This window comes from Thalassophryne amazonica, chromosome 7, assembly GCF_902500255.1.
Source record: "Thalassophryne amazonica chromosome 7, fThaAma1.1, whole genome shotgun sequence".
Classification (NCBI taxonomy): Eukaryota; Metazoa; Chordata; class Actinopteri; order Batrachoidiformes; family Batrachoididae; genus Thalassophryne; species Thalassophryne amazonica.
Window position 1 is genome coordinate 69,258,241 of NC_047109.1, and position 25,190 is coordinate 69,283,430.

The following is a 25,190-nucleotide window of genomic DNA, read 5'->3' on the forward strand; positions in this document are numbered from 1 at the left end:
CTGTGTTTTTCTTTTTTTTAAGCTTGTATCCTGTCTTGGGTCTGTTCGCTGATTTATGACAGTCTTGTGTGTTTTGAAATTCTGCCTTTGTCTTTGGGCTGTCGTCCTGGTTTGTCCTTCATAGATACAGTCTCCTCATGGACTACCTACTCTGAGTTTATTAACCACTGCCTGCTCTTTGACCATGAATAATGACAGTTTTAAATACCCCTCTGTGTTGTTCTCTGCTCTGGGTCTCCTGCTCAGTCCATTACATTTTGCACTCTACAATCTTTCACCTTCATACAGGTTTGCAACAAGTTTCAGTGTAAATGTAGAGAACAGAATTAATGAAAAGCATAAGGTTTGCTGTGTGAAAAATGTGTGTATAAAGAAAGACAGATTATACTGTATATCATGAATGTTTATTTGGGGCATAAAAGTCCATATCAGAAAATTCTATTTTAAAATGAAAATGCACAAAGTGGATTTTGATCTTCCAAAGCAAGCAAATAGAAATTTAGCAGTTTTTGATTTCATATTTTTTTTCATGTTGCCTTGAATATGAAAACATTTTCCAGCCATTCTTTGTATCTATGTGTAAACATGCAAACATGAGTCAAATGTGTTGAGTCACTGAAATGACCCATCAATTTCCAACAAGAGGAGAAATCAAATTAGGCAGCAATCAATGGATAATTTGACTTTGAAATGGCACTTTGTTCTCCACGCTATTCCATCATGCACAAATCCTCCTATCTTTTTCCATAACATGCACACTAAAAGACAGAAATCTTTAAACAATTGGGCTATAAGTTAATCAAACATGTTTGGAAAACAGGACATTGCTCAGTTTCCTTGGATATAAAATTGGCACATTGGTGGTTGGTGTGCACCAAGGCACCGCTTTGGATTTCTCTCTCTATAGGCAACAAAGTTTAATTTTTCTCACACTAACAATGATTATTTGTTAAATGTTCCATGACTTTTTCATCCTATTCATCCCCCGATGACCAACATTTCCCTTCATTATCAGAATCCTCAGAATGGATAATGGTCTCCTCAGCAACATTTCTACTCAACACTTGCTTCACTTCCAAAGGCTCCTTGTTTTTCCTATCCATCTCTGAGTTCCCATTCACTTCATTCTGGTTTTCTGAAATCCCCCAAACTAAGCTGTCACTAAACCCTAGATTCTGATTGGACTGCTGAGCATCTTCTGGATCACAGGTGGCTCCATTTCCAAAAGTGGGCAACCAGATGTCTTTCTCTACTGCAGAGCTAAAGAAACCATGGAGGGTGTTACTGTCATCACCATTTGTTTTAAGTGTTTCAGTGGGGTCCTTGACCATGCAGATCTCCCTCTCATTGTGATCGTCTTTTTGTATAACAGCATTCTGATCACAGCTATCTACATCAAAGAGGCAATGTTGCCCTGATTCAGGAGCATTATCATTTTTTTCACCAGCCTCAGCTTTTTTTGGACTCTGTAGAACTTCACATTCTGCTGTTTCTGCAAATGCGTGAGAAGCCTGACACTCTGCAGCATTTTCAGTGATGTTTTCTAGAGACTTTTTGAAATCTGGGGTAGGTACAGCCTCTTCTAGCTCAGCGGCATGATCCACATCCTGTTGGCTGTCATGAATTCCTTGGCCACATTCTTCCATGCCTGAGTTTTTCATGATGGTTTGGCTCTCAGTACTGCTGGTGACGGTGTTGTAGTCAGACTGATCTTTGCTTATATCAGTGTATTCCACCATCAAAGCACTGAGTTTGTCTTCTTCCTCACTTCTTTCCCTCATATCCTCTTGATTAATGTGTTGGGTGTTGTCATCTGTCTGAAGTTCTTCAGCTGTAGAATTCCAGACCTCCAGGTGCTCACAGGGTTTATCTATAACTGCATCTGTAGATGGATGTTGTTGCTCTGGAGTCACTTCTTGGTCCTCTGTCTTTTCTTGAACAGATGCGACCTGTAGTTCTGGTGCCACCTCACTCTCACTAGCAAAGTTAGCACTGTAACTTTCTGTGCACAGGTCTTCTATTTCCTCTTCTATTCCTTGGCCACATTCTTCTATGCCTGAGTTTTTCATGATGGTTTGGCTCTCAGTACTGCTGGTGACGGTATTGTAGTCAGACTGATCTTTGCTTATATCAGTGTATTCCACCATCAAAGCACTGAGTTTGTCTTCTTCCTCACTTCTTTCCCTCATATCCTCTTGATTAATGTGTTGGGTGTTGTCATCTGTCTGAAGTTCTTGAGCTGTAGAATCCCAGACCTCCAGGTGCTCACAGGGTTGATCTATAACTGCATCTGTAGATGGATGTTGTTGCTCTGGAGTCACTTCTTGGTCCTCTGTCTTTTCTTGAACAGATGCAACCTGTAGTTCTGGTGCCACCTCACTCTCACTAGCAAAGTTAGCACTGTAACTTTCTGTGCACAGGTCTTCTATTTCCTCTTCTATACCTTGGCCACATTCTTCTATGCCTGAGTTTTTCATGATGGTTTGGCTCTCAGTACCGCTGGTGACGGTGTTGTAGTCAGACTGATCTTTGCTTATATCAGTGTATTCCACCATCAAAGCACCAAGTTTGTCTTCTTCCTCACTTCTTTCCCTTATATCCTCTTGATTAATGTGTTGGGTGTTGTCATCTGTCTGAAGTTCTTCAGCTGTAGAATTCCAGACCTCCAGGTGCTCACAGGGTTGATCTATAACTGCATCTGTAGATGGATGTTGTTGCTCTGGAGTCACTTCTTGGTCCTCTGTCTTTTCTTGAACAGATGCGACCTGTAGTTCTGGTGCCACCTCACTCTCACTAGCAAAGTTAGCACTGTAACTTTCTGTGCACAGGTCTTCTATTTCCTCTTCTATTCCTTGGCCACATTCTTCCATGCCTGAATTTTTCATGATGGTTTGGCTATCAGTACTGCTGGTGATGGTGTTGTAGTCAGACTGATCTTTGCTTATATCAGTGTAATCCACCATCAAAGCACTGAATTTGTCTTCTTCCTCACTTCTTTCCCTCATATCTTCTTGATTAATGTATTGGGTGTTGTCATCTGTCTGAAGTGCTTCAGCTGTAGAATTCCAGACCTCCAGATGCTCACAGGGTTGATCTATAACTGCATCTGTAGATGGATGTTGTTGCTCTGGAGTCACTTCTTGGTCCTCTGTCTTTTCTTGAACAGATGCGACCTGTTGTTCTGGTGCCACCTCAGCAAAGTTATCATAGTAACTTTCTGTGCACAGGTCTTCTATTTCCTCTTCTATCCCTTGGCCACATTCTTCCATGCCTGAGTTTTTCATGATGGTTTGGCTCTCAGTACCGCTGGTGACGGTGTTGTAATCGGACTGATCTTTGCTTATATCAGTGTATTCTACCATCAAAGCACTGAGTTTGTCCTCTTCCTCACTTCTTTCCCTCATATGTTCTTGATTAATGTGTTGGGTGTTGTCATCTGTCTGAAGTGCTTCAGCTGTAGAATTCCAGACCTCCAGGTGCCCACAGGGTTGATCTATAACTGCATCTGTAGATGGAAGTTGTTGCTCTGGAGTCATTTCTTGGTCCTCTGTCTTTTCATGAACAGATGCAACCTGTAGTTCTGGTGCCACCTCACTCTCACTAGCAAAGTTAGCACTGTAACTTTCTGTGCACAGGTCTGTTTCCTCTTCCACATGTACATCTGTCTCCAATTCCTCCTTATGCTCTTCATCCATAGTTATCATTGATTCAGTTGCTTTTTCAGTGTTTTCCTCTAAGTCGCCCTCATTGATGTTTATGCTTCCTGCTGCATGTTCAGTGGTAGTCACTGTGCTGTCAAGATCTTTGTCTTCAGCGTGAGTGTATCCCAGATCATATTCCTCATCCAGACCTTCTCCTTCCACATCTTCACACAGGTCCTCCATAGTTCCAAATTTCATTGACTTGCTTTTGGCCCACGCTCCTGCTTCGCCAGCCTTCTTTTCCTGCTCGCCCTCGCTGGACTCGCTGTCGTCCAAGCGGGATGCCCGAGAGTAGGCATCCGTCTCATCATTCTTATACTGAATCAAAGGTCTAGTATCAGCAAGTGTGTTATCCTGAGCATAGCTGTCACTCTCCACCTCTGTCCTCCAGGACACAGAGACATTTTGTGAATCTTCATCTTCATCTTCATCATCTTCTTCTTTGCCAGGAAGCTGTGTCTGGTGTCCATCATAATCCACATCCGTCTCCGTCACTGAGGAGGTTATGTTGTCATTTTGCTGTGCACCAGAAGAGAAGTCCACCCTCGGTTCTGTCTTTTCAAGCTCCTGTTCATGTGCTGAAATGTCCTCCTCTGGCTCAGCATGTTGCCTGTTAGATTCTTCTTTTTTCACACCATCACCTTGCTTCAGATCAACCTTTTTTTCAATGACACTATCCAATATATCCATCTCTTCTCCATCAGGGTACAATTTATCCTCAGCTTCTGTCTCGTGTGTCTGTACTACAGAAATACTGTCATCTTGCTTTGTCTGACCAGCATCAGTATTGGAGATGTTTTCCTCCTGGCTGATGTCCACCTCTTGATTAAACAGACTTTCTTCAGGCTCACACTCAGAAGCTGGGGCTCTTATTCTGGAACCAAGGGTTGGTTCAAATACTGCCTCAGTTTCAGAATCTGAAGTTTCCTCTTTTTCACATTTGCTGCTTGTAAGTTCCTTTTCTACCTCTGTGTCCACTGCAGTGTGCGGTAGCTGCAGCTCTTCTTTGTCAGCAGGACTTTCAAGAGGCATGTCCTCCTCAGACTCATAGGAGGCCTGTTCGGTCACTTTGACGTGGTATGGTGTGAGAATTGTTGTGGCAAACTGCTGACTAACATCTATGAGCTCACTGACACACTCAGCCTGGTTATCGTCAGCTGGGCTTTCCTCCACAGGACCAGCATCAAGGATTTTCCAGTCCTTTTCTTCTTCTTTGTCCCATGATACTGTTTCAGCAGCAGCCTCCTGCACTTGAGGAATAGAAAGGAGCTGAGTGAAGGTGACTTTTTCCTGAACCGCCTGCAGACTCAAGTCTTTAACCTCTCCATCCTGCAGCATTTTGGGATGAGTTTCTGTCTTTTTCAGGTTAGGTGTTTCTTCACCTACCCCATCCTCTGTAGATTTTTTCCAAATCTTTGGCACTTCGCTATGAGATGTCCGACTCCACAGTGGTGTTTGAGTTATGGTTATTGGTTTCGATCTCTCTTTTATGCCATAGAAGGAGGACGCCAACGTGTTCTTTATGCTAGCATTTAACTGATGACTGAAAACTGCATCTGTGGATGACAGGAGGACATGAAAACACATGATGTTACTGTACTCCTGATGAGCTGCAGTATCCCTTGAACACACAGACATGAAACTGACCAAATTCTCAGTGACACTATGGTGCAGCCATCATCTTCAGAACTAAACAAATCACAGCAAAGCATGATCTGCAAGTGATCACCAACCAAGTGTGACTTCAGAGACACTCAGACATTTCTGTGCTGTTGCTAGCTGTGAGCAACTGCCCAACTGGGATGTGGGCCATCCAGACACAGTAAGTTGGCTGCTAATGAATTACAAGGTAGTATCAGCCAGCTAGCTAACAAACTATCAATGTTGCCACAGTTACTTTGAAAAAGTAATCCAATTACTGATTACTCCTTGAAAAAGTAACTTAGTTACTTTACTGATTACTCAATTGTAAAAGTAACTAAGTTAGATTACTAGTTACTTTTTAGTTACTTTCCCCAGCTGCCGACAACAACCCTCTGCCACCTCAACGTGACAATGATACCTGTTTTGCCAAAACTCACTTTATAGTCACCTTTTCTTGACTTCAATGAAAATAAATACTTGTTTTATAAAACGTAAAATAATCTTTCTTGACCTCATATTTAACTGTTGACAGCACTGTAACAGTAAAACTTGCAATTTCTAACCTACACTGTTTGTAAATGTAACTATTAAATTCTAACTTTTTCTAACATTTAAATTCTCTATAAACATTTTACTTGTCAAAATTATTATTAGTTTAAGTAGAATTAGTAGTGGTAGTAAAAAAACGGCTTCAAAACTGGACCTTTAATCTAGGGGTGTTGTGGGGGGGGGCACATCCCTGCCCCACGCCCCCATTCCATCTGGATTCGCCCCTGCTTTGGCGTTTGAGCACAAAGAATGGATAACATTTATTTATGCAGAAAACATGACCAGATTTACAGGTAAGAAAGTTTTATTGTGTTTTCACATCATGTGGTCCTCAGAAAGAGAGTTTAGGTGCATTTGAGTGGAAAATAGTGTTAGTTGTTGACACGTCGCGGAGGATCAGTTGTTTTTAACGAGACGATACAGAGTGGCTCAGCTCAGAATTCTAAATAAAGGAGAAAAATAAAGCATAAAAATGAGTTTGTAAAGCTCAGTGAAGGGGTGCTCTTTTCACCGCGCTTTAAGAGGTGAGGACGAGTCGTAGCTGATGAAAAGCTCACAGCTCGCTTAAAGTGGGCAGTTCTGTTGTGAAAGTGTAGTGACACGGACCCACAACAGGGGGCGCAAATGAACGGTCAATAGACGAGCCAAAAAAGTAACAATTTAATGTTGTGAAGGTGCACAGCGAATACACAGACAATCTCAGAATCTGATAACAGTCAATCCACAAAGGTGACGTGTGGGCAGGTTCGAGGATAGAAGACGTCTGTCCTGAGAAGAGCCGGAACCACACGATTTCCGCCGCCACCGAACCTGGTGAATACTGGAGCCGCCAAGTCCCGAATTCCCAGGTGATCACCGTCCCCAACTGTCGGATCTGGTACTGCTGGCGAAGAGCAAAGACAGTCAAGTGTGGGTGTGTGTACACCCCGTAACAACAACGGTGGGAATGCCACCTCCACCTCTAACACACACTCGTGCAGCGTCTGTTTAACCACTTATCTGACGGGACGTAGGACGAAACAGTCGCGACCCACGCCGGTCCTCTGGTTGACAGCTGCAACACAATAGCTCTTGGAATCAATTAATACAGGCAGAGAAAGTTACCTCCATAGAAGTACGATATCTCGGCAATGAGGTGGAGATGACGTCTGGGCTTTATGGAGTGAGATGATGAAGAATGAGTGACAGCTGTCAGGAAATAATGAGAGACAGCTGTCACTCCCGGCTGTGTCCGTGGCGGCAGCGCCCTCTCGTGCCTGAAGCCCGCACTTCAGGCAGGGCGCCCTCTGGTGGTGGGCCAGCAGTACCTCCTCTTCTGGCGGCCCACACAACAAGTTCAGTCGAACCCCGACCCCCTGCCCACAGACCAAGTTTAATGCTGCTGTCCACCCACAATGCAAAAATAATAGTAACGCACAGTGACTTGGAGAAGTAACTTTAATCTGATTACTCATTTGGAAAGATTAACGCGTTAGATTACTCGTTACAAAAAAGTGGTTAGAGTAACGCGTTACTTAGTAACTTACTTAGTAACTTAGTAACGTGTTACCGACATCACTGCAAACTATTATTAGTTATCTACAAATAGGCCATTTCTGCTCTTTTGGAATTAATTTTGCTTTACTTGTGAAAAATTAAGATAAAATTAAGATAATTTTTAAAATTAAGATAATTTAATGTCCTACCAAATGCAGATAAGACTGAGATCATGGGCATCAAGCCTGCTACAGTTTATATATATATATATATATATATATATATATATATATACACTCAACAAAATATAAACGCAACACTTTTGGTTTTGCTCCCATTTTGTACGAGATGAACTCAAAGATCTAAAACGTTTTCCACATACACAATATCACCATTTCCATCAAATATTGTTCACAAACCAGTCTAAATCTGTGATAGTGAGCACTTCTCCTTTGCTGAGATAATCCATCCCACCTCACAGGTGTGCCATATCAAGATGCTGATTAGACACCATGATTAGTGCACAGGTGTGCCTTAGACTGCCCACAATAAAAGGCCACTCTGAAAGGTGCAGTTTTATCACACAGCACAATGCCACAGATGTCGCAAGATTTGAGGGAGGGTGCAATTGGCATGCTGACAGCAGGAATGTCAACCAGAGCTGTTGCTCGTGTATTGAATGTTCATTTCTCTACCATAAGCGTTTCAGAGAATTTGGCAGTACATCCAACCAGCCTCACAACCGCAGACCACGTGTAACCACACCAGCCCAGGACCTCCACATCCAGCATGTTCACCTCCAAGATCGTCTGAGACCAGCCACTCGGACAGCTGCTGAAACAATCGGTTTGCATAACCAAAGAATTTCTGCACAAACTGTCAGAAACCGTCTCAGGGAAGCTCATCTGCATGCTCGTCGTCCTCATCGGGGTCTCAACCTGACTCCAGTTCGTCGTCGTAACCGACTTGAGTGGGCAAATGCTCACATTCGCTTGCGTTTGGCACGTTGGAGAGGTGTTCTCTTCACAGATGAATCCCAGTTCACACTGTTCAGGGCAGATGGCAGACAGCGTGTGTGGCGTTGTGTGGGTGAGCAGTTTGCTGATGTCAATGTTGTGGATCGAGTGGCCCATGGTGGCGGTGGGGTTATGGTATGGGCAGGCGTCTGTTATGGATGAAGAACACAGGTGCATTTTATTGATGGCATTTTGAATGCACAGAGATACCGTGACGAGATCCTGAGGCCCATTGTTGTGCCATACATCCAAGAACATCATCTCATGTTGCAGCAGGATAATGCACGGCCCCATGTTGCAAGGATCTGTACACAATTCTTGAAAGCTGAAAATGTCCCAGTTCTTGCATGGCCGGCATACTCACCGGACATGTCACCCATTGAGCATGTTTGGGATGCTCTGGACCGGCGTATACGACAGCGTGTACCAGTTCCTGCCAATATCCAGCAACTTTGCACAGCCATTGAAGAGGAGTGGACCAACATTGCACAGGCCACAATTGACAACCTGATCAACTCTATGCGAAGGAGATGTGTTGCACTGCATGAGGCAAATGGTGGTCACACCAGATACTGACTGGTATCCCCCCCCAATAAAACAAAACTGCACCTTTCAGAGTGGCCTTTTATTGTGGGCAGTCTAAGGCACACCTGTGCACTAATCATGGTGTCTAATCAGCATCTTGATATGGCACACCTGTGAGGTGGGATGGATTATCTCAGCAAAGGAGAAGTGCTCACTATCACAGATTTAGACTGGTTTGTGAACAATATTTGATGGAAATGGTGATATTGTGTATGTGGAAAACGTTTTAGATCTTTGAGTTCATCTCATACAAAATGGGAGCAAAACCAAAAGTGTTGCGTTTATATTTTTATTGAGTGTATATGCATTTAGGATGGGGCCGGTCTGATCGGGTATCGGCTTCCAATACCAAGGTAATTCAAGTATCGTAAATGTCTGATACAACCTGCAGCGTTTTCTGATACCGGAGAGGGTTCCTCTGTGAAACCTCTCGTGTTGCTTGCTGTCTTCTCTGTTTGCTGCTGAGTGTGAGGAGCAGGGTTCTAGCCACGGTGGGTGGCACTGGGCAGCCCCACTCAGTACTGCAAATTTCTGCCTGGCTCTCTGTTTCAAATTGGCTGTGCCACCCAGCACAGAATTTCTGAAAAATGAACTGAAATGTTGCTGAAAATGTACCAATTCGATTGTATTTCAAGCTTATAGAGTCACATTTTTGCTATTTTAAACCAATAATTAAAGTAATAAGAAATATATTTCTCATTTTCTTTGTATCAAATTGCAAACAGCAGAGATCAGAGAGTCAGCATGTTCTGTGGCCACAGAGCTGTTAATGGCAGCAGCTGAAAACAGCATCTCTGCTCCACTCTGAACTGAAGAAAAATCAGAACTGCTATGAAAAACCAACATTAAATAATCCAGAGGTCTTTATGTGCCCGTATGTGATGATACATTCAGAAATTTACAGTTGAAAGGCCTTGTTTTTCCAAAAAGCTTCGAGTTTGAAAAACAGCAGATGCGTGAGCGGTCAGAGAGGGAGGGGGAGCAAGAGACAGAGACGGGGAAGGAAAGCCAGAGAGTAGAAGAGGAAGGGTGGAGGGGAGGAGGGGCACAGTGTCAGTGAAACAGGTGAAAAACTGATTCATGTTTTTCATTTAAAAGAACTGGTTTGACAAATCAGTCCAGGTTCAGCTCTTGTTCAAACAAGGTGTTATATTGTTTAAAAGTAATGCAATCCCACTAAAACTGTTGAAAAAAACAAAAAACAAATAACCAAACTGTCAGGATGACAGAAAAACTGCCTGCTTCACTGGATTAAAAGCTACTGTGTGTCATTTTTGAAGAAAAGAGTAAATGCTATGTCCATTAAACAATGTGTTTTTAGCATTTTCAATGTTATTCAATTTATGAACTTAGACTTTGACAGAAATATGCAAAAAAGAACTTTAATCTTACAAATATTACAACATAAATATAATTTTTTGTTTATTATTCTTGCTTTCAATGCATCTAAAACCACCCAAAATTAGTTAAAATAGGGCTTGCCAAGAATGTTTTAGTGGTATAAAACCCTATAGCTTCGGGGGGCTGCGGGTCCAGTGGCTATGAGCCGCGATCACATAATTTACCTGGCACTAAAATGATCCTAGCAAGAACCCTAGTAAGGAGGAGGGGCAGGTTTCTGAACTGAAGCCGCTGTTTGAGAAAGGTCTCTTCCACAGTTGAGGAGCAGGTTTCAAGCCATGGTGGATAGCAAATTTCCGCCCGGCTCTCAGGTTCAAATTGGCTGTGTCGCCAAGCATGGATTTTCTGACAAATGAACTGAATTGTTGTTGAAAATCTGTGCTGAAAAATCAGCCGCATCATTGTCCTTTGAGGCTATGAAACGGCAGCATGGAGCACAGCAGAGCACAGCTGAACAGTTTCTCACCGTGACTGAGGAAAAAAAATTGATCAGAAGCCTTCAGTATTAATCCAGAGTTACTCGTGTGCATGTAGCTGATGATACATTTAGAAATTTATGGTTTATTTTACAGTTGAAAGGCTTTGTGTTTCCAAAAAGTTCCAAGTTTGCTATTAGCAGAGAGAGAGAGAGAGCAAGAGCGAGAGACTTTCACTGGAACTGTTTACTGTTAACACAAAGGATCCTATGAACAGCGACTTTAGTGCCATACGTTCGCTAAACTTATAAAGAGGAAAATGTGAAAAACTGATTCAGAAAGTTTTTCAGCTTTAAAACAGGTTTGATAATCAAATCAGTTCAGGTTCAGCTCAATTAGACAATTAGACAAACAGACAAGACAAACAATTTTTTTTTAAATAATGCAATCCCACTCAAACGTAAAAAACTTAAAAAAAAAACTGTCAAAATGAAAAAAACCCTGATAATTTGCGCCACCACAGATCATTGCATAATACATCAATTCATCATTAGTCATCTTAACATGTTCAAAGTGACTCCCTGAAGCACTGTTAGAATATCTCTTCTCAGTAATGGGGAGATATCGATTGTTATTTTTGTTCTCTATTGTCTGACTTTCCAGAAAGCACAAGCAGACATATGGCTCAGGAACCTTTGGGACTGTCTCAGGTGGTTTAAATTACAAGACCCAAAGTGGCCCTCCAGCCCCTCCCCATTAACACTAATGTGACTACAAATGGCATCAGTCACAATGATGGGTTTTCCTCAGACTGCCATAGGTACAATAATTAAGATTGGAGGGAGAAGAATAATATAAACATTTATCATATATATCAGGGGTGTAACAATTCGCCAGTATGAATTAGAAAGTGGTTTTAACGTAAATGATACAACTACAGCACAGTGACTTGCTGACCTCTGGGTTGAACCAGTTGATGGTCTGATTTTAAAGCGATAAATTGGGTGAGTGATGCTGTTATAGTGATACTATAACAGTATGTACAGAAGTGTTCAGAATAATAGTAGTGCTATATGACTAAAAAGATTAATCCAGGTTTTGAGTATATTTCTTATTGTTACATGGGAAACAAGGTAACAGTAGATTCAGTAGATTCTCACAAATCCAACAAGACCAAGCATTCATGATATGCACACTCTTAAGGCTATGAAATTGGGCTATTAGTAAAAACAAGTAGAAAAGGGGGTGTTCACAATAATAGTAGCATCTGCTGTTGATGCTACAAACTCAAAACTATTATGTTCAAACTGCTTTTTTAGCAATCCTGTGAATCATTAAACTAGTATAACCACAGTTTTTCATGATTTCTTCACAGGCATTTCTTCACAGGCATTAATTTTGTTGGTTTGGAACCAAGATTTTGCTCGTTTACTAGTGTGCTTGGGGTCATTGTCTTGTTGAAAACACCCATTTCAAGGGCATGTCCTCTTCAGCATAAGGCAACATAACCTCTTCAAGTATTTTGACATATCCAAACTGATCCATGATACCTGGTATGCGATATATAGGCCCAACACCATAGTAGGAGAAACATGCCCATATCATGATGCTTGCACCACCATGCTTCACTGTCTTCACTGTGAACTGTGGCTTGAATTCAGAGTTTGGGGGTCATCTCACAAACTGTCTGCAGCCCTTGGACCCAAAAAGAACAATTTTACTCTCATCAGTCCACAAAATATTCCTGCATTTCTCTTTAGGCCAGTTGATGTGTTCTTTGGCAAATTGTATCCTCTTCTGCACGTCTTTTATTTAACAGAGGGACTTTGCAGGGGATTCTTGCAAATAAATTAGCTTCATACAGGCATCTTCTAACTGTCACAGCACTTACAGGTAACTCCAGACTGTCTTTGATCATCCTAGAGCTGATCAATGGGTGAGCCTTTGCCATTCTGGTTATTCTTCTATCCATTTTGATGGTGTTTTCCGTTTTCTTCCACGCGTCTGTTTTTTTTTTTTTTTTGTCCATTTTAAAGCATTAGAAATCATTGTAGATGAACAGCCTATAATTTTTTGCACCTGCGTATAAGATTTCCCCTCTGCAATCAACTTTTTAATCAAACTACATTATTCTTCTTCTGAACAATGTCTTGAACGTCCCATTTTCCTCAGGCTTTCAAAGAGAAAAGCATGTTCAACAGGTGCTGGCTTCATCCTTAAATAGAGGACACCTGATTCACACCTGTTTGTTCCACAAAATTGACAAACTCACTAACTGAATGGCACACTACTATTATTGTGAACACCCCCTTTTCTACTTTTTTTTTTACTAATAGCCCAATTTCATAGCCTTAAGAGTGTGCATATCATGAATGCTTGGTCTTGTTGGATTTGTGAGAATCTACTGAATGTACTGGTACCTTGTTTCCCATGTAACAATAAGAAATATACTCAAAACCTGGATTAATCTTTTTAGTCACATAGCACTACTATTATTCTGAACAGTACTGTATAACTGTATAACTACGCATTTTTTGTCTTCAAACTCTCATAAGTGTTCAAAGGTCAGTGTGTGGGTTTAAAAATGGAAAGTCCTTTTAAGAGTTAGTTAAAAGCCTGTTTTTATTCCTGCACTGTCACTTCGGGCTAATGCACCACCTCCTCGACTCAACACAACAGCATTGAATCATATCAAATATAAAGAACAATGAGTTCACACATCAAAAATGCAGATGAAATTCAGAATGCACAAATTTGTGCTGCACAATGGCAAACAATGGCTGTTCTCTTCTGCACTAGTGATGTGGAATTCATGAACGAATCCTTCAAAAGCGTATTATTAGGTATGGGATGGCAGCATGGTATGGGAACTTGTCGGTTCAGCTAAAATCAAAGCGTTTTCGTCTGGTGCAGACTGCCTTGAAGGTTATGGGGAGGACTGGAACCCTTCCTGCAATTGCGTAACTGTATCAAGGTAATTGCTGTATTAGCTGCGTGGCTGAAGCAACAGCTGTGGTCATTATTTTAACTCAGCTCCTGTGTCTCCTGTCCTTTCTGCCCCGAGCTGAGCTGTATCACAGGCTGATACAGAAAAGTCCAATGGATTGACCCAGTAGCTCCAGCTCACAGCTCAGCTCAGTCTCCCTCCAAGCTCGAAGAGCCCCTCTCTTACCCGAGAACCTCGCCAACTCGCTGCTCCACACCGTTCAAGAAGAAAGAAAAATAAATGTTTTGCCTCGGAGACTTCTTGATTTTTAGTCTTTTTCACAATGATTTGTTGACTGGAGTGGTTTGGAATTTGTTCATGCATTCCGTGGCGCACACTCTGGGTGACTGACTCAAGTGACTCGAAAACCTGATTCACTTTCGTGAGTGACTCATACAAACTCGTCTCCCAGTTTGGTGCCATCCCCAGAGAAGGGTGACCAGATGTGTCACTTTGTGTTGCAAATTGAGATGGTTTCCAGCATTGTAATTGACAGTCAGGCTTCAGTTTTGAAATGCGACACATACCCCAGAGATACAGGGTTCAAACTTTCCCTCAGTGGCCGTGCTCCCCTTCTTTCCTCCCATGTGAAGGGAGGGATCTTTCCCCCATCCTGTATCGGACTGTTGTTTACTACAAAGAGAACTGGAAAACAGGATGTAACTGTTATGCTGTTTTATTACAGCATAAGGTGCCTTGACACTTGCACGCATTTTGGCTCTGCACTCCCACGCAATTGGTCATGATAATGCCATCTGCTGTGGTCCCAGCTGGATGGAGTGCTTTGTGCCACTGGGCGCTGCGTTGTTTTCCATTCGGCTGCTCCCGTTTTTGTTCGGGGTCATTACAGCAGATACAGTCAGATCTGCATTGGTATTTTGTCACAAGTTTTACATTGGATGCCCTTCCTGGCGCAACAAAACCTGAAGAAACACACACAGCCACAGGTGGTCCAAAGAGGTCTCCCATCCAAGTACTAACCAGGCCCCGCACTGCTTAGCTTCTGAGATCTGACGGGGTCAGGCTGACACACAGCAAATAGTCTGCCACTGGACGCTGCGTATATAAAATTATTATTTTGTAGTTGATTAATCATTTTCTCTCAGAGTTTGGCTAATGAAAACACTTCCACTTGCTTCCAGAATCACAGAGGACCATTCCAGCAGCAGCTTTTTCTCTCTCTCTCTCTCTCTCTCTCTTGTGCTTCATGGAATAGTCTAAATGGTAATTATTTGTAATATTTATATTGTAATAGCTTGGTAAAACAGTTGCATGTTCATTGTTTCTTATGAGTAACTGTAACCTTATGTTTATGAAAGATTTAACATCTTGTTATAATCGATCAGACGAGCTGTGCTCTGATGCGGTGCGCTGATGCAATCAGTCACACTCACATGCAGTGTTTTTAATTGTTTGCATAATGTTCACATGAAGTTCATGTAATTAATGCGTGACAAAGATTTTGAACATTTCAAAATTTTCTTTGCGCACTTGCACAAAGCCGCGCACAGTTTACAATGGTTTGCAACAAGTTTGCTTCTGATTAATTAGTTTACGGCAGACTGCGTGCAAGTGCACAGATTAAATTCATGCAAGTGTCAAGGTCTTTACTGCTAAGGATGGGACTTGCACCCAGATAGCACCCCAGTATGGTGTAGCCGTAGCCTAATACACACTATATCCATGCAGTAAGCCAAGGTGAGTCTCTGTGATGAAGCTGTGGAATCACTTATCTGAAGTGATTTATCTGAAGTCCATGTGCACTGTTTTGGCCACTAGTCGTGGAAAATAAAAGTCTTCATTAAACAACGAATTGTATCAGATTGCAGTTTATCGCACTGAATCAAAATCCTCCAGAACAAAAGCTATCATCCCTGAATCGTACCATGGCCCATATATCTAGGTACGTATCAGATGGTTTTATAAAGGAGATGCACAGTCCTGATATATACTGATGTCCGACACAGTGTGGCACTGAATTCACCACAACCAGTGTACAAATGGTGTATAATTAATTACCTGAAGTGTAACTGTTTCTTGGTTGATTTACTAAAGCGACGTCTCTCTTGAGGCTTTCACTGTCCAGCAAAGCTCTGTAAAAACAGACGTTATGGAAAACAGGTCACATTCAGATGTTAGATATTATGATGACGTGCATTAAGCTCAAGGTTTTGAGGCACCATGAATAGCTGAATGCCGACACGATGCAGCACACACATCGCCGGATAGGAAGAGGAGCAAAGTGCAACCTTTGGCACACTGAGATCTGGAGGAGACTGAGATCTGTTGTTATGGTAATGAAGGAGTGGCCCTGCTTTTGAGGAGCTATCTGCAATGCACAAACCTCCACCATCAATACCCCCCCACCCACACACACTGACAGCAGCACTAATACCAGTTTTCTTTCACACATGGGAACCACACAAGTTTCCATTCCAATACACAAATTTTGAGGAATTAACATTGGCTTGAAGTTCCTGAAAACATATCTAGTATGGAAGCAGTCGGACATTAAGCCCAGGAGACAAAAATCCATTGTTCTTACATCCCACCATCATTTTTGTGTTACTTTAGACTCCCATTGCTTATAGATGGACAGTTTCGTATTGAAGTGGGAGGAGGGGAGAAGGAGAAAGGAGACACCACTATAGAGCTCCATAATGGACGAGTCAGCCCTCTGAGGACAACAGAGGCTGTCCCATCAATGAGATGACCTTTAGTCCAGACGGCTGCACCCGCCTGGACACAGACTTTGGCTCTTTATTTGCTGAGTGTTTCTCACAAAAAAGCAGGATTTCAAGGGGTTAAACTCAGAAAAATGCCTTTATTTTATTTTCTTTTTTAATTTTCCATTTTTCACCCTACTGTTGCAATGTAAATATTTGGAATCTGGGTGGAGAATAAAAGTATTCATGTGATTTCTAATTTTACTGATGTCTGCAAATCCAATGTGGAGAAAAAAAATTATGGGGGGAAAAATAAATCTGATCCTGTCACATGAGCTGCATGCAGCTTCTACTTTAATGCAAGAGTGTCTGTGGGTGTGTCCAGCCCACACTCACGTTTTTTCATGTCCGGTCACGAAAAGCTCCCAGTTTTCATGACACTGTGTTTTTATTTTGCTATTTATAATCCTCCCATTTTCCTAACTCTAACCATAACGATAGCGTAAGTGTCTACCCTCTCCAAACCCTAACCATAACCCCCAAGACTCCCCATCACTCCACATTTCGTGCCCCCGTCACAAAATAAATTCATGCCCCGTTTTTAAAAGTGCCCCATTTTTGTGCTCCCATCATGAACCCATAGATTAATGTACTTTTCGTAATGCCGCCACGAACTGCCACGATACTGGGATAAAAACTGGACTGTCAATAGTCAAGAAGTGATTGAACACTCTAAAAAAGGAACTGCTGTGTCAACGAGAAAAACTGATGCAGCAATTTGCGTAGAAGTTATTTCAACTTAGTTATTTCAACTTTCAACTGTATTAATGCCACAAGACGTCTCTTGTTAAGCTGAAATAAATTTAGTTAAGTTGAAATAACTTTAAAAATGTATAGCTTTATTATAACTATTATATTTTATTATAATTATTTATTATAATTATTTAATTTATAAATATTAACGTTAAAAAAATTATATCATTAAAAAATGTTACATCACTTTTCTCATTGAGACAGGCATTCATTTAATAGAGTGTAGTGTGGACTTTTAGTTTGAATTAAATTTAGTTAAAATTTAGTAAATTTAGTAAAAACTCACATTAACCATTTCGGAACTACAGTCACTTTTATAGTTTCCCCATTTTTGAAGGCCATGAATAAGTGAATACATGTAAGGATTACTGTTTGTACAAGTGATCTCTTTTTTTTAAGAATTTAGCAAAGTGAAGTGAAAAAAAAAAAAAAAACACAAATTGTGGCTTCTGATAAAAGTATTTTTCCCTTTATTTATTCTTCTTCTTTGCTTTCTTATTTCATGCTGTGTGTGAGTAAACAGTGTTATTCACTGCTCCACAAACTATCAGTATACCTTTGTGGAAAAATAGATGAACATGTTCCACTTTGGCCATCAATTTGCTTCAGACCTGTGGTTGCGAATTTCTGCACGCCTCATGTCTTCATGTTTTGGTTTCTATTCAACAACACGTAGCATCAGGTGACTTTACCTGTACGTTGCTACTTCCAGGCCCAGAGACATCTTGAGCTGCAGCAGGCCTCTGTTCTCCACAAGGAGCTGATCAATCTGCTGGCCCACCTCCTCCTTCTCCGCCTCCAGATGCTCCAAGTGCTCCTGCAGGATACGAAACAAGAAACAGACACCAAAGACTCACTGCAAAAAAAAAAAAAAAAAGCCCAAACACATTGCTAGGACTCTTTACACATTTATGTGGGTTATTTTTAAAGACAGTTTCAAAGGGATTGACTCTGATGTACAGGAACATTGAGTTTCATTCTTTTTCAATCAACATATCAGATCGGTATTGATTTATTCTGCCTTACAGAAACCTGGTTACAGCAGGATGAATATGTTAGTTTAAATGAGTCAACACCCCCGAGTCACACTAACTGTCAGAATGCTCGTAGCACGGGCCGGGGCGGAGGATTAGCAGCAATCTTCCATTCCAGCTTATTAATTAATCAAAAACCCAGACAGAGCTTTAATTCATTTGAAAGCTTGTCTCTTAGTCTTGTCCATCCAAATTGGAAGTCCCAAAAACCAGTTTTATTTGTTATTATCTATCGTCCACCTGGTCGTTACTGTGAGTTTCTCTGTGAATTTTCAGACCTTTTGTCTGACTTAGTGCTTAGCTCAGATAAGATAATTATAGTGGGCGATTTTAACATCCACACAGATGCTGAGAATGACAGCCTCAACACTGCATTTAATCTATTATTAGACTCTATTGGCTTTGCTCAAAAAGTAAATGAGTCCACCCACCACTTTAATCATATCTTAGATCTTGTTCTGACTTATGGTATGGAAATAGAAGACTTAACAGTATTCCCTGAAAACTCCCTTCTGTCTGATCATTTCTTAATAACATTTACATTTACTCTGATGGACTACCCAGCAGTGGGGAATAAGTTTCATTACACTAGAAGTCTTTCAGAAAGCGCTGTAACTAGGTTTAAGGATATGATTCCTTCTTTATGTTCTCTAATGCCATATACCAACACAGTGCAGAGTAGCTACCTAAACTCTGTAAGGGAGATAGAGTATCTCGTCAATAGTTTTACATCCTCATTGAAGACAACTTTGGATGCTGTAGCTCCTCTGAAAAAGAGAGCTTTAAATCAGAAGTGTCTGACTCCATGGTATAACTCACAAACTCGTAGCTTAAAGCAGATAACCCGTAAGTTGGAGAGGAAATGGCGTCTCACTAATTTAGAAGATCTTCACTTAGCCTGGAAAAAGAGTCTGTTGCTCTATAAAAAAGCCCTCCGTAAAGCTAGGACATCTTTCTACTCATCACTAATTGAAGAAAATAAGAACAACCCCAGGTTTCTTTTCAGCACTGTAGCCAGGCTGACAAAGAGTCAGAGCTCTATTGAGCTGAGTATTCCATTAACTTTAACTAGTAATGACTTCATGACTTTCTTTGCTAACAAAATGTTAACTATTAGAGAAAAAATTACTCATAACCATCCCAAAGACGTATCGTTATCTTTGGCTGCTTTCAGTGATGCCGGTATTTGGTTAGACTCTTTCTCTCCGATTGTTCTGTCTGAGTTATTTTCATTAGTTACTTCATGCAAACCATCAACATGTTTGTTAGACCCCATTCCTACCAGGCTGCTCAAGGAAGCCCTACCATTATTTAATGCTTCGATCTTAAATATGATCAATCTATCTTTGTTAGTTGGCTATGTACCACAGGCTTTTAAGGTGGCAGTAATTAAACCATTACTTAAAAAGCCATCACTTGACCCAGCTATCTTAGCTAATTATAGGCCAATCTCCAACCTTCCTTTTCTCTCAAAAATTCTTGAAAGGGTAGTTGTAAAACAGCTAACTGATCATCTGCAGAGGAATGGTCTATTTGAAGAGTTTCAGTCAGGTTTTAGAATTCATGATAGTACAGAAACAGCATTAGTGAAGGTTACAAATGATCTTCTTATGGCCTCGGACAGTGGACTTATCTCTGTGCTTGTTCTGTTAGACCTCAGTGCTGCTTTTGATACTGTTGACCATAAAATTTTATTACAGAGATTAGAGCATGCCATAGGTATTAAAGGCACTGCGCTGCGGTGGTTTGAATCATATTTGTCTAATAGATTACAATTTGTTCATGTAAATGGGGAATCTTCTTCACAGACTAAAGTTAATTATGGAGTTCCACAAGGTTCTGTGCTAGGACCAATTTTATTCACTTTATACATGCTTCCCTTAGGCAGTATTATTAGACGGTATTGCTTAAATTTTCATTGTTACGCAGATGATACCCAGCTTTATCTATCCATTAAGCCAGAGGACACACACCAATTAGCTAAACTGCAGGATTGTCTTACAGACATAAAGACATGGATGACCTCTAATTTCCTGCTTTTAAACTCAGATAAAACTGAAGTTATTGTACTTGGCCCCACAAATCTTAGAAACATGGTGTCTAACCAGATCCTTACTCTGGATGGCATTACCCTGACCTCTAGTAATACTGTGAGAAATCTTGGAGTCGTTTTTGATCAGGATATGTCATTCAAAGCGCATATTAAACAAATATGTAGGACTGCTTTTTTGCATTTACGCAATATCTCTAAAATCAGAAAGGTCTTGTCTCAGAGTGATGCTGAAAAACTAATTCATGCATTTATTTCCTCTAGGCTGGACTATTGTAATTCATTATTATCAGGTTGTCCTAAAAGTTCCCTAAAAAGCCTTCAGTTAATTCAAAATGCTGCAGCTAGAGTACTGACGGGGACTAGAAGGAGAGAGCATATCTCACCCATATTGGCCTCTCTTCACTGGCTTCCTGTTAATTCTAGAATAGAATTTAAAATTCTTCTTCTTACTTATAAGGTTTTGAATAATCAGGTCCCATCTTATCTTAGGGACTCCGTAGTACCATATCACCCCAATAGAGCGCTTCGCTCTCAGACTGCAGGCTTACTTGTAGTTCCTAGGGTTTGTAAGAGTAGAATGGGAGGCAGAGCCTTCAGCTTTCAGGCTCCTCTCCTGTGGAACCAGCTCCCAATTCAGATCAGGGAGACAGACACCCTCTCTACTTTTAAGATTAGGCTTAAAACTTTCCTTTTTGCTAAAGCTTATAGTTAGGGCTGGATCAGGTGACCCTGAACCATCCCTTAGTTATGCTGCTATAGACGTAGACTGCTGGGGGGTTCCCATGATGCACTGTTTCTTTCTCTTTTTGCTCTGTATGCACCACTCTGCATTTAATCATTAGTGATCGATCTCTGCTCCCCTCCACAGCATGTCTTTTTCCTGGTTCTCTCCCTCAGCCCCAACCAGTCCCAGCAGAAGACTGCCCCTCCCTGAGCCTGGTTCTGCTGGAGGTTTCTTCCTGTTAAAAGGGAGTTTTTCCTTCCCACTGTAGCCAAGTGCTTGCTCATAGGGGGTCGTTTTGACCGTTGGGGTTTTTTATAATTATTGTATGGCCTTGCCTTACAATATGGAGCGCCTTGGGGCAACTGTTTGTTGTGATTTGGCGCTATATAAGAAAAAAGTTGATTGATTGATTGATTGATCGGTTTGTTGTTCATTGTTCAGTGAAACCTTATTGTTAGTTGTCCCGGGCCACACCAGCAGATGCAGCATTGCCTCCAGAACGCCCAGTGTGGGTGGTGGACCTCATCATGACCCTGAACTAATCCCACAGCCCCGACCTCTAAAAACTTGGTCCTCCAATCCTTTTGATGGTACTCAGATGAGTTCATTCCATCAGAATATTCAATCAGTAGAATGGAAGAAGAAGAATCTCAGGGGAAAAATAGCTACTAATAAAAGCCCCTCATATCAACTTGGAAATTAGATTAAAAAAATCCAAAACGCCACTTGATCATTACTGTGACAACATAATAGCAATGTTATCTTTGGATGTGTTCCATCTTAAATGTGCTTCTCTGTGTCCTGTAGAGGCCGACTGTCATGACTGAAGCTATTTGTCACAGGATCATTTCAACCGAATCTATTTGTGTCACATGAAGGCGTGACAAAGACATGAAATGCACCAAACGATTGCACGTCACGAGCAACAGCAGGTGACCTTGTTGGAAGGGTTTTTTTCACGTGACACAGACGTTGTTGGCTATTTCACTTCAATTATTTTAGAACTCCGTCTCTTCTACAAATTGTACATGTGACTAAACAGACAGCATTCCTGATATACAGTTCATTCAATAATTATCACACAGCAGCAGATTAGGTGTGTTGTTTCTTTTTGTACTTTTTACATTTTAGGCAGCATTTTTTGATGTTTGCAGAGTTGGATTTGTATTTCTTATTTTTCTTATTTTCTAGACATTTGATGATAATTTGAATGATGCTAATCAGATAATAAGATGTGTGTATCACAGGAAAGGTGGTTGTGGTGCTCTCACCTGGAGCTGCTGGATCTCCTGGCTGTGTTTGTCTCTGCTTTGGGCTGCCGTCCTCTCCAGATGCAGCCTGACGTCTTGAGCTGAGCTGAGCTCCTTCTCCAGGGCTCTCAGCTTCAGCAGGCTTTCACTCTTCTCCTGGCTCACTTGGGTCAAGCGGCTCCTGGCCTGGTTCAGCGACTCCTCCAGCTGACCTAATTGTCCCTGATAGGCCTGCTCTGCCTCGTTCCATGCCTCAGTGGCCCTCTGAGAGTACTCCTGCCCCATCTGCAGGAGGTTTGGCATCTGGTTGCCCCTTTGAACCAGTGTAGATGGTGCTGTGTATCTGGAATGGGTCAGCGTGGCTTCTATGTGGGCCACATCTTCTTCATGGCTTTGAATGAGGTGTTTCATCTCCTGCTCCAGGTGAGTGATCTTCTCCCTCAGCCAGATCTGTGCCTTCTTCTCCTCTTCCAGCTCTTTCACGCTTTGATTCAGGTTCATCTTGGCCTCCATCTGGGCCTCTATCTCCTTCTGCCTCTGAAGATCAAGGGTTTGGAGCTCCCGAGTCAGCCTACCCACCTCCACCTCTGTGTGGAGTCTGACCCTCCAGGCTGCATCTAAATCGAGTCTTGCCTGCCGGAGTGCTTCCTCCAGGCCACTCCTGTGTGCTGAGGCTCCCTGGTTGCTCCGTCTCAGAGTTTGGATCTCCGTCGCAAGCAGCATATTTTCCTCCTCCAGATGTTTGACCCGACCCAGGTAGTTCTGCAGGCGTCGGTTCAGGTTTAGCATCTGGTGCTTCTCCTCTCCCAAGTGGCTGTGGTCAAAAGGTCTGTGCACACTGTAGAACTCCATGTCACAGTAAGAGAGTAAGACAAAGATCTGAGACCCTGAAGAGAAACGTACAGGGACACAAACTGTGGACTGGTTGAAGTCTGTGACTCTGCACGGAGGCTCTGTGTCTAACGTGTGCCAACGACAGGCTTCCCACTGGAGTTAATGAAGGGACCAGTCAGTTATAAAGGAGGGGAGGAGGGACGGAGAGGGAGGAGACTGGAGACTCGAGGGGGAGGAGACAGAACATGATGGGGGAGAGAGGAGAGGCAAGACCAAAGGGACAGGAAAAGAAGTGATGTCATTTCCAGCATTATCTTGACTGGCATACATCGCTCATGTGTACTCATAAAATATAAATACGATGCTCATGTGCACTCATAAAATATAAATATGATTTGTCAGCTGTATTAAGGTTTCATTTGAACTGCTCAGAATACTGTGTCTGGAAGATCTTTTTCTGCTAAAACATCTTCTGCTGAAGAGAAAGCGATGAAGAAAATCAAACATCATTAACGGGTAACAGAAGATATCAGTCCAGCACACAGACACCGGCTCTCTGCACACTGCAGCCCTCAAACAATCATTATTCACATGCATGACAGCATCAGCACTGCAAATACGGCAGCAAACTGAGCTGTTTTCCAAGCACAGAGAAAAAAAATGTTCTCATCTTTATGAGCGCTGACAATACTGACTTCAGCATGTTGAACTTTGCACAAATGTTCACTTTCTGTGAACAGTATAAATTCTTTTATTGGCTTTTATTTAATTGCAGACAGTATGAACCCAAGATATTTCATGTTTTGTCAGGTCGCCTTCATTTCATTTGTTAATATACATCCATCTTTGCATTTAAGGCATGCAGCAAATTCCAAAAAACGCTGGGACACTAAAGCATTTACCATTGTTTCAAGACTGTTATTGTGTTATTTTTGTATCCATTTCTGCTGAAATTGAAGATCAAGGCAACTTCTGTGTCTGGACAATGTCACAATAGTCAATAAACTCTCCAAAATGTCATAAATCCTCAAAACATCAGACAAGAATGAACTTTCTTGGTTTTAACATCAAAACATCACTATTCTGCAGAAAAAACAGGTACCACAGAATGTTTTTTTTTAAATAGCAAAATCATCTTCCTCCTCAACCTAATTTAAAGTCCTGATCAAACCACTTGCTGCTGTGAACAGGAAGGAAAAGCTGCACCAACTTTGCTCTTCCCGGCAAACTCTGACCAACATATTGCAAGGTGAGTTTTTTCATTAACAGTCACAGTGGGCACAGCATACACAACATACAGCGTCCAAAGACTAAATGGAATTAATTCATGCACACAAATGTTACCAATTATGGTTTCAGTCTGAGAAATGACCTGCATTCCCAACATGGTCAGTAAAGCCAGCACCCTCTGGTGGCCATCACGCCACACTGCCGCAGCCAAAGTGCACTGCAAAACTGAGAGCTGCAGTTCTCTCAAAAAGCCTGCATTTATTTGCATTTCAGACATTAAATAGCACTGATCCTTACACTGTAGCTTCAAGGATTTATTTAAAATAGTATTTTTTTTTAAATTGTAATAGTATTTTTAATTGATTCTGGAATTCTCACCGAGTTTGAAAAAATTATGTTTGTTTTTTTTAATTCACATGGAAATCACACACAGCCCCTGGTGTTCCAAAGAGCTCTCACATCCAACTGCTAACCAGGCGTCATGGTGCTTTGCATCTGAGATCTGATGGCATCAGGCTAAAAATAAAAAATAAAAACTAAGATTACAATATGGAGATCTTAATAAAAGAAAATCTGAAACACATCCTGAAAGGCATGTTCTCTTTCCTGTACCACACTGAAGTGCCTTTAAGTAACACCATAAAATTAGAAAATGCAAGGAATGAAAGATCATACAAACACAATATACAAAAGCTGTAATGATGCGTTTTTCCCCCCCTCTCTCTCTCTATTTATATCTTCATTTTTTACATAGTATTAGGTATGGCAGCACGGTGGCTTAGTGGTTAGCGCTGTTGCCTCACAACGAGAAG

The 25,190-nt window shown here is 41.5% G+C and overlaps 1 protein-coding gene across 1 annotated transcript; it reads right to left on the reverse strand.

Annotated features, from left to right (window-relative positions):
* Positions 1-390: 390 nt before the first annotated feature.
* On the reverse strand, positions 391-23,300 carry nes (nestin). The gene is made up of 5 exons (XM_034174392.1): positions 22,336-23,300; positions 17,946-18,070; positions 15,794-15,867; positions 3,645-5,257; positions 391-2,840 (listed from the first exon to the last, which is right to left on the reverse strand). Exons 1-5 carry the CDS (start codon positions 23,164-23,166, stop codon positions 975-977), a joined length of 4,509 nt encoding a protein of 1,502 aa, XP_034030283.1. The 5' UTR covers positions 23,167-23,300; the 3' UTR covers positions 391-974.
* Positions 23,301-25,190: the final 1,890 nt, after the last annotated feature.